This window comes from Pipistrellus kuhlii, unplaced genomic scaffold (assembly GCF_014108245.1).
Source record: "Pipistrellus kuhlii isolate mPipKuh1 unplaced genomic scaffold, mPipKuh1.p scaffold_m20_p_7, whole genome shotgun sequence".
In the NCBI taxonomy this organism is placed as follows: Eukaryota; Metazoa; Chordata; class Mammalia; order Chiroptera; family Vespertilionidae; genus Pipistrellus; species Pipistrellus kuhlii.
The window spans coordinates 56,818,910-56,834,276 of record NW_023425573.1 but is presented as its reverse complement, the minus strand read 5'-3'; the positions used below and the strand labels follow the sequence as shown (position 1 = coordinate 56,834,276).

The 15,367-nt window shown below is 35.8% G+C and overlaps 1 protein-coding gene across 4 annotated transcripts in view; it reads left to right on the top strand.

The window, feature by feature from the left end:
* Positions 1–15,367, top strand: part of ACVR2A (activin A receptor type 2A) — a 91,953-nt gene that overhangs the window by 63,230 nt on the left and 13,356 nt on the right. For 3 of the 4 annotated variants that reach the window (XR_006740504.1, XM_045575578.1, XM_045575577.1), the window contains 3 exons: positions 6,753–6,776; positions 10,502–10,645; positions 13,926–14,069. Coding sequence is in view for 3 of the 4 variants with exons in the window: in XM_045575578.1 (XP_045431534.1) it covers positions 6,753–6,776; positions 10,502–10,645; positions 13,926–14,069 (312 nt within the window). In the remaining variant the exon portion in view is untranslated. The remainder of the gene's footprint in view (positions 1–6,752; positions 6,777–10,501; positions 10,646–13,925; positions 14,070–15,367) is intronic. The other variant, XM_036421218.2, reaches the window with a different exon arrangement.

The window sequence follows — 15,367 nt, the reverse complement described above, 5'->3', positions numbered from 1 at the left end:
CCTCTTAATAATCTTTAGTGAGTAAACTGATCATGAACTGGTTTTTCTAGTGTCAGTGAGTCATGAATGTGAGAGAATTGATGCATTCACTTTGTTATTAAGAAGTCTTAATGTGGTTTCAATAAAACTATTTGCATCACTTTCATAACCATATTTGAGCTTAAGTTTCTTGCTTATAAAATCTTTATTTGTGCTGATTAAAAATACCACTTGATAAGAAAATGCATTTTAGCGACTAGAAACTAACCTGCCTTAACAAGATAAGAAGTTAGCTTCTTGTTAAAAATTTAAATATATAAACAGCATTATAGTATTGTAACATTCATACTTTTAAAATGACATTGATCTTTTCAGTTCTTATGTCATGACATTTTTGTCTAGGTTTTGGTCTGATAAGGACTAAAAACTTCCACATGTTTGACAAGATACCTAGTTGGGCACACAGAATAATCCAATTAACCTTAATATTAAAGTAATTATAGGTTGTCTTTTTATGCTATGTCAAATTACTGTGCACTGAGAAACCAAGCCATCTTTGAAATGCTTTGTAGGATTTTCCTGTTGAATATGAATCTATATATGTATGCATTTAAAGTTAATAAGATACTGAAAGGGGCAGTATATCATCATTCAAACAAGTCAGTTTAGGAAAGTATGTTCCTTCTTTATTTGGTTGGATGTAGGGGACATTTACTAAATTTCATTAACTATTTAATATACTAATATTAAGTAATACTTGCAAAATAAATATTACATCTATAGAAGCATATTTTGAAATAGATTGACTGCTTATTAAATGCTTGGAGTTTATGAACACATCTCTTGCTTTTTCTATATCTCTTGCTTTCTCTTTTGAAAATTGTCTTCTATTTAAAATCAGTGCTTACTTGAAACAAGACAAATTATACAGATGAAAGTTTGTATGTACCCCCCAAAAAAGGGGAAAGTCATTTGTTCTTTCTCTCTTTTTTAAATCAGTTTTCTGAAATAACCAATTCTAATAGGCTGGTGTATATCCCTTGACATCTTGAATCTCATTTGTTTTCCCCCTCTTTTTTAAACTGTAAAATGTTACTCCACGATGTATACTAAGGACAGCTTTTCAGCTCAGTACTTCTAATCGATCTCATTTTGATTAAATGATGCTGATTTTAGATGAAATGTAGTGGAACTTTAATGTGTGCTCTTAAAATATCAAAAATTTTTGAATTATTCGCTTAGAGTTTGTGTTAGGTTTCTGATAAGAGCAGGAACCTACATTCCACAAATGTTTTCACTTTATTATTTTAGCATGCTTAAAATATGGTGATATAATGCTATTGTTTTATGCTTGAAGATATATATTTTTTTTTGCGGGGAGGGTACATGCTTTAGAAATAGTACAGGGCTATTACAAATGTCTCTTCCTTCTGTGTTCCACCTTTGTGTGATTGTTTTTATATTGGTAATCTAAATTAAAACTTACTTTTATATATGCTTCTATACTAATTGTTGAAAAAAATGTCATAAATTATCCATAGACATACAGCTTGAAAAAAAATTACTATCATTAGGCATATGTAAGCTATTTCAATTGCATATACACAGATAGAGCCATTTGGAGATTGGCTGAAATGCTGTGTTCAAAAGCAAAAGGAAGGGAAGGGAAGAAGGGGGGAAAAGAAAAAAAAGCTATGTCAAAAGCTTAAAGTAAGTTAATGCTGTACATTAAAATTAAAGCACCTTGTTTCTAAGACTGACTTTCATTTAAATTAAAAAATGTTGAATTCAGTTTTTCTTTGACCTATGGAGAGGACCCTTTCTGCCAATTTACAAATGGGGCTGATGCATGTAGACCAGAGGACATTATTTCTTCTTGCCTGCAAGGAGATGGTAGATAGGAAGAAGTAAGTTTGCTTTTGCTTTTCTCTCTATTCTTTATTCCAGGATCTCATCCAGGATCTGTTTTTTTACTCCTAGCTACTTCATTGCTATCAAATCTTTTTCTATTAACTTGAGATTATAAAAATGAAAAAAAAAGTCCATTTATTAGTGAAGGCTGCTCATATCAGATAGTCTGGGAGGTATGCAAGTTTGTTTGTTTTGTTTTTTGTTTACACACTCACCTAATGCTTGAGGGCCCATCGTGAGCCAGGCACTATGCTGGGTGTGCAGTGGTAAGTAGCAGCAGGACAGTCCTTGCTAGTAGCCCTTTTGGAGCCCACAGTTAATACTTAGATGAATGAAAAGTAGGTTGGTTCATTGGTTGTTTGACTTTACAGTTTGGAAATGAAGGATATCAGAGTAAGAAGGGAGTTGCTTCAATAACTTTGGGCAATGATGGAGGAAAGGAGAAGTACCTGATTCTAGCTCTGTAGTGATTAGGAGAAGAGCCACATCTGGGGTGCTCAATTAATAATGTTAAGTCCTCAATACGCGTTAGCTATTATTGCTAACACAATAACAATTTCAAAATTGTACTCAAAATGCATCAGTCATTGAAACCATTGTAGGTACATGTCAATACTGTGTTTCCCCAAAAGACAGACATCCTCCGAAAATAAGACCTACTTACAGGTTTCCTTCTGAGTGAAATATAGGCATCCCCTCGAAAATAAGGCCCCCCTAGGCTAAATATGAGAGATTTGGTCCACTGATTCTGAAAGAAATGGAGTCACAAGAAATTCACCAGGAAACTCAGGAATTGGATTGTTATGATGATGTTCCAGAAGATGATGACATGATTGTCATTGAATAAATGAGTAAATTCTTGATACTGTAGGATTCACAGTTTGTCTGGTTTGTGTTGACAACTACCATACTACCGTACCGTATACAGGTAATAAATTTCCTTTATTTTTCATTTAACAATAAATGTGTACGGTATTCTTCTTCATGGAAAAATAAGACATCCCCTGAAAATAAGACCTAGCGCATCTTTGGGAGCAAAAATTAATATAAGACACTGCCTTATTTTCGGGGAAACAGGGTACTTTGAGATTAATTTAGTGTAATAAAAGATTTCATTTTGACTCAAGTACTATACAGAGCACTTACGATTAACTCATTTAATCTTTCAACATCCCATGATTTAAGTCCTGTTTTAAATCCTATTTTATAGAATAAGAAAACCAAGACAAAGATAGGTAAATAAGCCTAGAGTCAGTTTGCTTATTGGCAAAAATGCCTGTTCATTTATATCCAAGGATTTAAATACATTGAATTAATTTCAATTTAATGGCTTATTTCTGTAAATAATGTGGGGTTCATAAAAAACTAAAATAGGGTGAGAGTAAAGATCACAGTACATAAATTACGTTTAAAAAAGTTTTTATAGTGAGTATAAATAGACTTAAAGCTAAGCATAACCACTTTACCATATCACAATATATTAATGTATAGCATCATGGTCCTTTTCCTTTTCTCAGCCTTACTTGCAGAATACAAGTGCTGAAATGTACAAAAATTTTTCATGCCAGTAAAATCTGATGCTACTGAGCAGGAACTAAAAGGAGAATGGGCATCCCTACATCTCTTTCAGACTTTCACCGCAGGGCTGGTTACCCTAAGGAACTCACAGCTTCTTAGGGAACGTGTTCAGAATTCTAATTTCATCCATCTTGGTCTGTTTTTGCTTTGCTTTCAGGATGATTAAGTGAGAGAAACTGTAGGAAGTAGGAGTTGATATATCACAAGAATTTTGAAACTTTATTTGGATTGGAATCATGGCTGTGCATTTGACAGTATCCTTATTATTGAATCTGTTAATGTATAATGTCTTGCTTTCCTTAGCTCAGACACATTTGTCCTCATACACACACTGTGTTATTTCTTTATAGATTCTATTTCTATCTACTTGGCAATAGTCTTTTTATAATTAGCGATTGTAAAGTTTCTTAGAATGTAAGATAACTACATGACTAAGAGGAGATAAATTTAGAATTTATCAGTTTTCAAATACTTTGGATAGAGTATTCTTAATTCTTAATAGTTCTAAGAAGTTTTTGAGTGATATCAGAATAGTTTAAGTAGGGGAAAATATATATTCTATATCATATATATTTATAGTATGTAAATGAACCTAAATCCCTATTTCTAGGAAGATTTCTTTGTATTCCAGTTTTGTATATCTTACTGGCTACTAAATGTCTCCACCTCAATATCTCTAAGCACTTAACATTTAAGGATAGTGCACTCTCTCAAACCTGTTTCTCAGTAAATGGAACCAATAATCATTTGGTTGTGCAAGCCAGAAATGTAAGATAGGTCCTCATGTTGCTTTTGTACCTTAGCTTCCCCCCCCCCCCTCTCTCTTTATTGATTAAAGTATTAATATGTGTCCTTATCTCTCCCCTCCCCCTCCCCCCACTCATGCCCTTACCCCCCTGGTGTCTGTGTCCATTGGTTAGGCTTATATACATGCATACAAGTCCTTTGGTTGATCTCTTCCCCTTACTCTCACCCTCCCCTACCTTCCCTCTGAGGTTTGACGATCTGATCAATGCTTCTCTGTCTCAGGATCTGTTTTTGTTCATCAGTTTATATTACATAGATGAGTGAGAGTGGGTGATATTTATCTTTCACTAATTGGCTTATTTCGCTTAGCATAATGCTCTCCCTTATCTTGCTAGCTTTAATACTTATTTCATTTCTTAAGGATCCTCTTCTCTTATTTAACTTGCCAGTTTAAGTAAGATTTCTCCTTACAGGTGCTCAAAGTACTGAATTCCTTTTTCTTGTTCTTTATAATTATGCATTTATGAGTGTAATCTTTGATTAGTTTAGTCTTTCTTACCTACACTATAGTAAGTGTCACCAGAGCCTGGATAGTCAAGTCAGTGCCTGGCAGAAAATAGGCACTCAGTAACGATTGGTTGAATCAGGGAGAAGTACTGTTCATTCCTTTCTGATGTTTGACGGTTATTTTTTTCCCCTTAAGTCTTTCTTTAAAAGAATTTTATTCATCAAACCTAATTATTTGACATTAATGTGCTTATTTGGTTTTCACTGCTATCTCCAGTTATAGTTAGTGACATTCAAGTTCCATTTTCCATGTTGTGAATCCATGCTGTTTTGTTTGGTTCCTTTCTATCTATTTATGTATTTTGGTGAATCTATTTTTTTGGATTCTGTTTGGACCCTTTTATTTTATAACATTGTTGATACATTGAGGCTTGTTCTTGGTGTGTCAAACATAGTTTGCATCATTCTATAGTTTATTCTAATGTGTACATTGAACAAATTTATACTTTTTGGTAAGGTTCATAAATGGTACCTGCTTGCACAATGTTATTTACAGTGGCATCTTTATCTCCAAAAGCACCGGTATGAAACAAAACCTGGGAGATGCTTAAACCTTGGGAAGTTATAGTCTAGTTATTCATGTGGCATGTATTTCTTATGAGAAATGAATTTTACTGTGGAGTACTGATAAGATGTTTTAGTAGTAGGATTAGCTAAGCCTTTTAGATGAATTATAAATAATCCTGAATTGTCACAGGTAAAAATTAAGAAGGCAGCCGAAACCAGTTTGGCTCAGTGGATAGAGCGTCAGTCTGCGGACTGAAAGGTCCCAGGTTCGATTCTGGTCAAGGGCATGTACATTGGTTGCGGGCACATCCCCAGTAGGAGGTGTGCAAGAGGCAACAGGTCAATGTTTCTCTCTCATCGATGTTTCTAGCTCTCTATCCCTCTCCCTTCCTCTCCGTAAAAAAAATCAATAAAATACATTAAAAAAAAAAAAAAAAGGCAGAAATCTAGTTAAGCAACTGGTATAGATAAATGAGCTGTCAAATATTTTTGTTGTTGCTGTTTTTCTCTGTAGAAATATTGGAAACTGGAGAATATGATCAGTGATTGGAGGGATTCATAGCCTTCCCTTACACTGGTGACAGTATTTCTCTTAATTTTAAATTTGGACCCTTACCTATTTTGTGATGACTAAGGCATTGAAAATCTTGTTCTCTATGAGTGTCCTCAGATTGAAAAGTATGTATGGATACTTGTTCTCTCTCTCCCACCACTGCTTGAATTCTTTACTGTTGCTGTGGCTAGGGAAGTAGAATAATAGTAGGCCTGGTCTGTCACTCTTTCTATTTAATTCTGATTCTTAGTGTTCCCTTTTCTTTTTTTTTTTTTTTTTTTTACCCTAGTGTGTTGTTGCACACATTCACATTGGTACCGGAAACAGTTTTCTGTCTCACTGTTATGCTTCTACTGCCTTCGATGAAAGGGATGTGCAGCAAGCAGTTCAGGAAGTAAGAGATTCTAGAGATTCTAAAGATAACTGTCAGAGTGTGGTCTGAGCTAAATAGTGCTGCTCCTTTAAATGTTGTTAAAGGCAATACTGCCCTCTGGTGTCCAGAAGTCAATTCCATGCATTTCTTCTCAAATTACTTTTTGTATTCTTATAGTTAAGACACTCTAAGTTTTTAGAAAAATAAGTAACAGTTATTTAAGATTTGGTTTAGTTTATTTTCTAGCTTGAAGTCTATTCAATCAGGTAACTCGGGGTTATACAAGAGTCATCTAGCTGATAGGTAATGTCAGATAGGTAATGTCCCAGTTTGTTTTTTTAAATATTACTTTCCTTTGTTTTATAAGGAAAGTGTTCTCAAGTCTCATTTTAGAAATATTATACAGTGGATCATTGCCAATTTTAAAAAAGCTAAATCATTATCCTTCTTCCTTCACTTTTATAACTGATATGTCATTTTTCATTTCATTCTGGATATAAATCGTAATTTCTTTTGCCTGTGTTTTTTCTTCACAAGCACGCCTTTCATATAATGATAGAGGTAAGATGCATTAATGTTTGTTTTATGGTTGTGGAACTTTTTTGTGGATGCATACTAAACATTTTGTTCTTAGATTATTTGTTATTGCTTTATTGTGCATCCTTTTAGTTTATACATTTATGTTATGAAGTTTTTCCCCCCCAACTTTTAATATTGAAAACATGATTGATTTGCCATAGTAATAGTTTTTGGTTTTAATGGATTGTTAACAATATTTATACTTATCTGAGGTGGCATGTAGACACGACTATTTTAGTTGATTTGAAGTTAATACCTAATGGCAAGATTTTTAGTCTTAAAATCTTTGTATTGGTTAATTTTTATATAACATCATTAGCTTAAATGTTAGCATGTCCTCACCTTTGACAGGGGCTGACTTTCTGATTGAATCCATTATCTTTTAATGTGTAATCTTTATTTTCAGGTAGTTTCTTTCATCTTTGTCATCTTTAGCAAATGGACTAGCTAGTGAAGTGAAATCTGATTTTTTGCTGTGTGCTAGTTTAAAACTTTAATTAGAGTTCAGCCTTCATCTGGAGAATTCAGATTAAGTAAAATGATCACTTCTTTGAAGTTCTATCTTTGAACAATGTATTCAGGTATTGGTTACAGCAGTGTTATTGTGTTGGGTGGGAGGCACTTTTTCCAACTGTAGTCATTTGTTGCTTCATAATATAATGTCTCACGATACCATAATTTTCACGCATAAATGGGTAAAGAAGGGATGCAATCAGAGCCATGTTCTAATGTGTATCTTTTAGTATGGATACTGCAAAAGAACCAGAGAATTAGGGAGATTTTTTAGGAATTCTGCAGTCCTCATAGCTGCTCCCACCTGAAAGTAGTTTTTTTCTGCATGGCAGGGCAAATCCCTATTTTACGGATAACATTACAAAAGTTGCTATCATTTTGAAGTTTAAGTCTGAATTAGTCTTCCCAGGTATTCATATACTTTAAAGGTATAAATATTTATTTCTAGAATAGAACATTGCTTTTTGTGTGGGTAAATTAGTATAATGATGTTAATAAACTGAAAATCTCTTATAATCTTGGATTACAGAATAAGTAAAAGCTAAATATTAGAGCTTCAGTTAAAGCTTAATAAAGAACTTAAAATTATGAAACAGAAGGACATTCTACTGATTTTTAATTGAAAAAGGAAAATATATGTTGATTAATTGATGTTATAGATTTCAAATAGTGATACCTAATATAGTTACTAGTTTTTTAACCCAGCCTTTTAAGTATTATAGGATGTTATTTATAAACAACATTTCTTATTGATGCTCTATAGAAATGTACTTTTGAAGAGCTTTATATCCTCCTTTGAAAATTGGCCAGTGTTCTTTTTTAAGCTTTTTACTTATAAATAATTTTGACAATGGTGGTTTTTTCAGGCTATGATATAATGGTGATATCATTACAAGAGTTATCTAAGATTTCTCAGTGAAATGATGGGAGCTTAGAAACTTGTTAAACAGAGCCTTGGAAACCTGGGAACGTTGAAGTTTATCTCTGCGTTTGGAAAACACTCAGTTATTTCTTTTCTAAGCATAGACATTAAAATTTATTATGTTTCCTAAAATTAAGATTAATATTCTGTTAAATCATGTTTTGAACTGCCGACATATTCTTAATTTGATTTGTGAATTAAGTAATCTAAATCCTGTTTTTTTGACATCATTTCCAGGTAGTTGGTACTCTAGAACTGAGAATGAGCAATGTATGTTATCTAGAGACATTATCAGTTAATTTATATATGTTATTAAAAATTATAGTGTTTAAATTTAGAGCCATGTTACCCTTTATCTGGTTATTTTTTCCTTCAGCTTTCAGCCCTTATTGGTAGTTTTTAGTTTTTGGCATCCCAACTTTGAAAATTCAAGTTTTCTAATTTACCTCTAGAGGGGAAATCATTGACATTAATTTTTTAGTTACTTTAGTTTTTCAAATGGAACTTGTTCAGTTAGCATAAATTTTCTTTTATGCATTTATCCAATAATTCTTGGATTTTCAGCACTGAGTTCTTTGCCTCTAGAAGAGTCTTTTTCAACTTTTTTCCCCCTTCCTGACTCCACATTCCCATAAGTAACAAACTCTTAGCAGTAGAAGCTAAGAGTTTAAATGAGCAGTCAGAGAATGAGATAGGGAGGGTTAAGTTTTACTAAAACCTTTCCAGAGATCCTGGTGTCCTCTCCTACTGAAGATATTAACGTTAGGGGCATACGTCTATGAGATTTATATCTGACTTCCTGGATTCATCCCTGTTAAATAAAAATACTCTTCAGCTTTGCTAACCTTTCATGTTTTGAATATGTGATGGAAAAACAACTTCTATAGACATTTAAAAAAATAAATACCTGTGGTTGAAATGAGTCACAGGAAGTCTTGTAGTTATCTTACTGTTTTAAAACATAGGAATTCTGAAACTGTTTTGTAAAAGATTGTCTACTTTAGTTGAAATTACATGTTTGTTTGTTTTTTTCTCTAATACATTGCAGTGTTTCTATTCTTTAGGGTCCTTCTAATGTAGAGGCTAACTTTTTAAAATCTCTAGTGGCACTGGTGGGCTGACTAATGCCTGAAGGGAGCACTAACAGTCTTGAGGCATTAGAAGAGGAGAACTTTTCTTTTTACGCGAAGGGAGGAGGCAGAGAGAGGTGCATCGATATAGGGGTGACGTACTGTTTCCACGTGCCACCAGTGTCATAATGTCTGTTGCTGCAGTCACAGAAATTTTAGTTGCTCTCTATAATACTCATTATGCAGCCCTTCAAAGACTTTTACTTTTTTTTTTCTTCTGGAAACTTTCCAAAAGGCTTCCTAGTATATCTTTTTTTTCCTTGCAGATATTGAACTGATATAATACTTTCAGTGAAGGGTTGCTACTCCAGTCTGTGTAGGGAGGATTCCCTTATCCTTTGTAAATGCTGTATTCCTATTTGTATTTACTCCATTTTAAAAAGTTAACTAAAGCGGTACACTCACTTTTCTTTCTTTTACCTAAAGTCTGTATCACCTACCAGGATGACCACTCACTTTCTTGATTATTATTTGTACTTTCTTTGCCAGTCAGTCCCAGAACACTAATAATTTTTATCTCAGATCAGTTTTGGGAAATAATTATAAGCAAAAGGTTGAAACAATAGAATGAATGGAACAGTTGGGCTATAGCAACGTTAACTGACATTTCTTTTATGTGCTTATTTGAGAATCACTGTGGGTATTTCTGAGATTAATTGAAGAAACGTTTTAAAGAGCAATTGGGAAAAGAAGTGGATTTTGAGGACAAGTTTTCTTTGAGACACAGCCATAATTTGCTGTTTCTGATACTTTTTGAATCCTCATTCTGTAAAGAAGTATCAACCTGAATGAAACCATTGAAATACTAGAGGTATACTAGAGGCCACAGAAAGTCTTAGTCAGGAAAATTAATGACAGTGCCTCAAAAAGATTTTTAGATCTTTTTCTCCACTATACATAGATAGCAATACTGCCGAATGTTCTTCTGAGAACTCTCAATTCAAGTTGCTTGCCTTGTGATTACTATAGATAATTAGGAATGGTTGAGAACTCAGTTTGGGCAAGATTGAAGCTAATGCCATTTGTATGTGTTTACCGTTTCTGTCAATTGATTCCTCAGTATACTCAACTTTTCCCCTCACATTTAGAGAGATAAGTATGAAGTGCTGCTTTTTAATATTATTATTGTTATTTATCTGTAGGACCCAGGACCACCCCCACCTTCTCCATTACTAGGTTTGAAGCCACTGCAGTTACTAGAAGTGAAAGCAAGGGGAAGATTTGGTTGTGTCTGGAAAGCCCAGTTGCTCAATGAATATGTAGCTGTGAAAATATTTCCAATACAGGTATGCTTATTATAGATTCCTGATCTGCACAAATACTTTTAAAAGGTTGCAACTGGCTTGGTCTTTGTAACTCCAGTTTGAAAATATAAGCCATATGTTTCAAGGTGGTTCTTGTGGTACCAGGGAAAGTGGTCCGCCTGGTTAAGTCTGCCTTCTCATCTGAGAAATGGAATTAATGATATACTAGTTATTATGTTTTTTTAGAGTGGTGAAATTAAAGTAAATGAACATATAGGAGATCTTTTACCACTAAAAATTTTAAAGACATGCAAAGTGAAGATGAAGATTCTAAAAAAATTTAATTAATGTCTAGGTGGTTAACTTTTAATATACCATTGACGTAATCAGGAAAAAAAAAAGCAAACAGAATGAGAGTAATGTGCTTTGTTTCAGAATTGCTGTTTGGAAGTATTTTATCAAACTTACTCATTTTTGTTCTATTCTGAGTGTTAATAGCTTCAGATATTGCTTGTTGAATTTTCAGAGGCAGTTAACACTAAATAATTGGTTTACTGTTGAAAAAACATTTTTTTAAAGGGATTGACCTCATAAAACCCTGATCTAATACACCCCTAAGCTATCTTCTGTTTTGTTTTGTTCCATTGAGAATGACTGTGGTATAGATCTGTGATGATTCATTTTCCCTTTCTCTCATGTCTACACCCCTGTGGCTAAAGCCATGCATGTATTACAATCCTGGCTGAGTTGGATGATGCTGGCTTCACCACTGTACCTAGATGGTAGATCTTCCTTATTCCAAAGTTACAATATAATCAACTTCTTCATTGTAATATATCTGGATTTTACCCTTCCTGACTCTTCTAAAGCCTATTTCTTAGAGTCTATGCAAAAGTTTATTACTTTTGGTAGAATTGCAGATACTATATATTAATAGTTTAGTTCTCAGAGGAAAAGTCTGTTCTGATGTTCCAAGATTCACAAATATTTGGGTGATATTAATGTAAGATTAATAATAACAGTAGATAACATTTTATTTGATGCTTCTATTGTGTCAGGTAGAGGTGTTTTACTTATATGAGTAATAATATGAGTCCATCTATTATCCATACATATAATACAACACACAATATACATATCTATTTATATTAAACCCTAATATGAAAATTGACCAAGTGGCAGAATGACCTGTGGAATGACCTGTCAGGGGTGGGAGGGGCTGGCGAGTGGGCAGTGCCAGGCCAACCAAGGCAGGTGCCTGCAGGCAGAGAGGCGACCAGTGGCAGAGGTGTGACTGGTGGGCGGGGCCTGCCAGCAAGCGGGCAGCTCCACTCCCCAATCGCCCCACCAGTGGTGGCAGGAGGACGGGGCTGGTGAGTGGGCAGCAGGGGAATTGGGGGATGAGGCTGGCCGGCGAAGGGAGGTGCCAGTAGGCGCCCCTCCCTCCCCCCCATCACACCACTAGTTGCCCCACAGAGGGCCCTGATCGCCATCCAGGCCTAGGGACCCTACCCTATATATTGAGAACAGGCTCTTAGATTTAAAAATTAAAACCTGGCTAGGCTACTCTAACACTGAAACAACAGGATGATGCAGCGATGACGTGCATGGACTCTGGCTTACACATTTTGTGGTCAGACTTGATTCTGACACTTATAACTGTGTAACAAAGCCAATTACTTAACTTATCTCTGCTTCAGTTTTTCCATAAGATGGGGAAAATGGTACCACCGCCTCAGAAGGATCATATTATGTACTACTTTTTATAATCAGAGCAAAAAAATGTAGATGCCCACACAACAGCAAGATGCCTTTCACCTGTATTAAAAGTATGGTCACTGGTGCATGCAGCGTCCCAGATTGCGAGAGGGATGTCTGACTGCTGGTTTAGGCCCGACATCCCCTGAGGGGTCCTGGATTGTAAGAGGGCACAGGCCCGGCTGAGGGACCTCCCCTTACCGACCTGTGCACAGTCCTCATTTTGCTAATGGTTATTAACTTGCCAAAGGTCTCAGATAGTTTGGATCCAGAGGGTCCCTAACTATTATGCAGTCATGCCTCCATCTTTTATTATCCTTTCATTGTGGATGGAAACTAAGTATTTCATAATTTGATATGTAGTGGACATGGATCACTTGCAGGCACAAATGAGAATATTGTATTTTAAATTATTGTATTGCATAAGTATACTCCATTGTTCTCTTGTTGGCTTTATGGAATATTAGAAGCATTTTGTTAAGAATCCTATATAATAAAAGGGTAGTATGCAAAGCAACAGAACAATGGAATGTCCATTTGCTATGATGCACACTGATCACAGGGGGAGTGCCTCTCAGCCAGAAGCTGAGCTCACAGGTGGCGAGCACAGCAGCAATGGCAAGAGCTTCTCCCACCCACCTCCATGGCAGTTGGACATCCCCTGAGGGCTCCTGGACTGCGAGAGGGTGCAGGCCATGCTGAGGGCCCCCCCCCCCCCCCGCAACCCCCCTCCCCAAGTTCACAAATTCCATGGGCCAGTGTATGGATTCGTGCACTAGTGGGGTCTGTTGGCCTGGTCTGTGCGGTTAGGGCCAAAACCAGCTCTCTGACATCCCCTGAGGGGTCTTTGATTGCAAGAGGGCGCATGCCAGGCTGAAGGACCCTACAGGTGCACGTTCGCGGCCGGGGAGGGCTCCAAGGTATGTCCAGCCGTCTTGCCCAGTCCTGTTCAGGATCAGTTGGGGCTGTCTCACCCAGTCCCAATTGGCCGGACCCCAGCAGCAAGCTAACCCCAGAGCATCTGTCTCCTTGTGGTCAGTGTGTGTCATAGTGACTGGTCGAATGGTTGAATAGTCAGACACCTAGCATATTAGGCTTTTATATATAGAGACTCTTTAAAATATTTTTTTCCTAATTAGATGAAGTCTTTCTACCTGAATTTCATCTCCCAGGGAGATTATTATGAATAGTAACACAAGTAACTTCACACCATGTTGAAATTACACTGTAGTGCTAACTTGTAAGCAGAATGTGTCCAAGGTTAGATACTGAAGTTGAGCACTTCTGAGCAACTCCTGTGTTTACAAACTGGAAACACAGAAAAGTGTGTTTTGAGGGACTAGGGGAGGGCAGACATTTGGTATGGAACTCTTACCTGTTGTTAGAGTGTGATTTTATTAAAAATCAATAATGGTGAATCTTTTAATAGTTATGTTTATTTTTAAATTTTTGCCTTAGAACTTGAGTAACTTTTTTTTTTTTTTTTTTTTTTTTTTTTTTTTTTTAGATATGGTTTATTGCCTCTATTCTTTGCATTCTAACTGTTCTTTCTTTTTGACTGTAGGACAAACAATCATGGCAAAATGAATATGAAGTCTACAGTTTGCCTGGAATGAAGCATGAGAATATATTACAGTTCATTGGTGCAGAAAAACGGGGCACCAGCGTTGATGTGGATCTTTGGCTAATCACAGCATTTCATGAAAAGGTAAAATTACTTTCTGTTTTAACTCAGTAAAGTCAGGGTTGGTTTACCTATCTAATGTTGGCTACAAATTCCTCAGATTTATTTTTCTGGGAATAGTATATTCTAAGATAGCAACTCTTTTATCTAACTCTCTAGTTAACCAGTCTTTTATCCCTGATATCTTGTGCTGCAATTACCTCTCCTACAAATAATTATTTTAGTACTAGAGGTTCGTGCACCAGTGAGGTCCCTTGGCCAGGCCTGCGGGATCGGGCTTTCTGACATCCCTGAGGTGTCCTGGATTGCAAGAGGGCACAGGCCAGGTCGAGGGACCCCACTGGTGCATGACTGGGGCCGGGGAGGGATGTGGGAGGTTGGCTGCAGGAGGGCTCCAGGGAATGTCTGGCCCGTCTCACTGAGTCCCAATTGGCTGGACCTCAGCAGCCAGCTAACATACTGGTTGGAGTGTCTACCCCGTGGTCATTGCACATTGCATGTCATAGCGATTGGTCAACCTGTTGACTGTCTGCCCCCTGGTGGTAATGCATATCATAGCGAGTAGTTGAACAGCCTTAGCATATCATTAGCATATTAAGCTTTGGTTGAATGGCCAACCAGATAGTAAGACACTTACCATATTAGGCTTTTCTTATAATGGATACTTAGTAAATTTACCATCCATTTTGATTATGTGAACCATATTTTTTTTCAGCTTGAATTTGTTTCTTAAAACTTTGCTCAGTGTAGCTTAGTGACAAAACTAGAATTAGGAAATTTACCTGGTCTTTGTCACTCATTTGTAGGGTAATTATTACCAAAGCACACTAATTTTTTCTACTTTCAGAGTTGTATGAAAATGTACATTAATGATATGGGAATTGTGTTCTCCTTGGCAGTCAGGTTTATTACTGTCAGATTCAGATATAAGTGACTCTTTAACTTTTCTTAATTCTTAACCAAAAAGATAGCAATAATCCTGAGAGGATTCTTTATGGTTGTTGTTGTTTATGTGTCTTAATTTTATGTTCTCCTAGTCCTCTGAATATAACATCTCCATAGTCATTAAATAGTTTCTGAAACTAGAATTTTTGTTTTTTCCCCCCCTTCTAAATAGGGGGAAACTGACTGACTGCCTGTGCTTGTAGCAAACTTTTAAGGATGAGTGGTATTTTTTTTCTAGTCAAATATTTATTAATGTGAAACTTGAACCATTCCAGATACTGTAAATCGGTTTTGCGGTATTATTCACCAAAAGAAAAATATATTGTCTTCCATAACCTCTTAAAAGTAAAAAGGAAAATTTCCATATACATACGGCT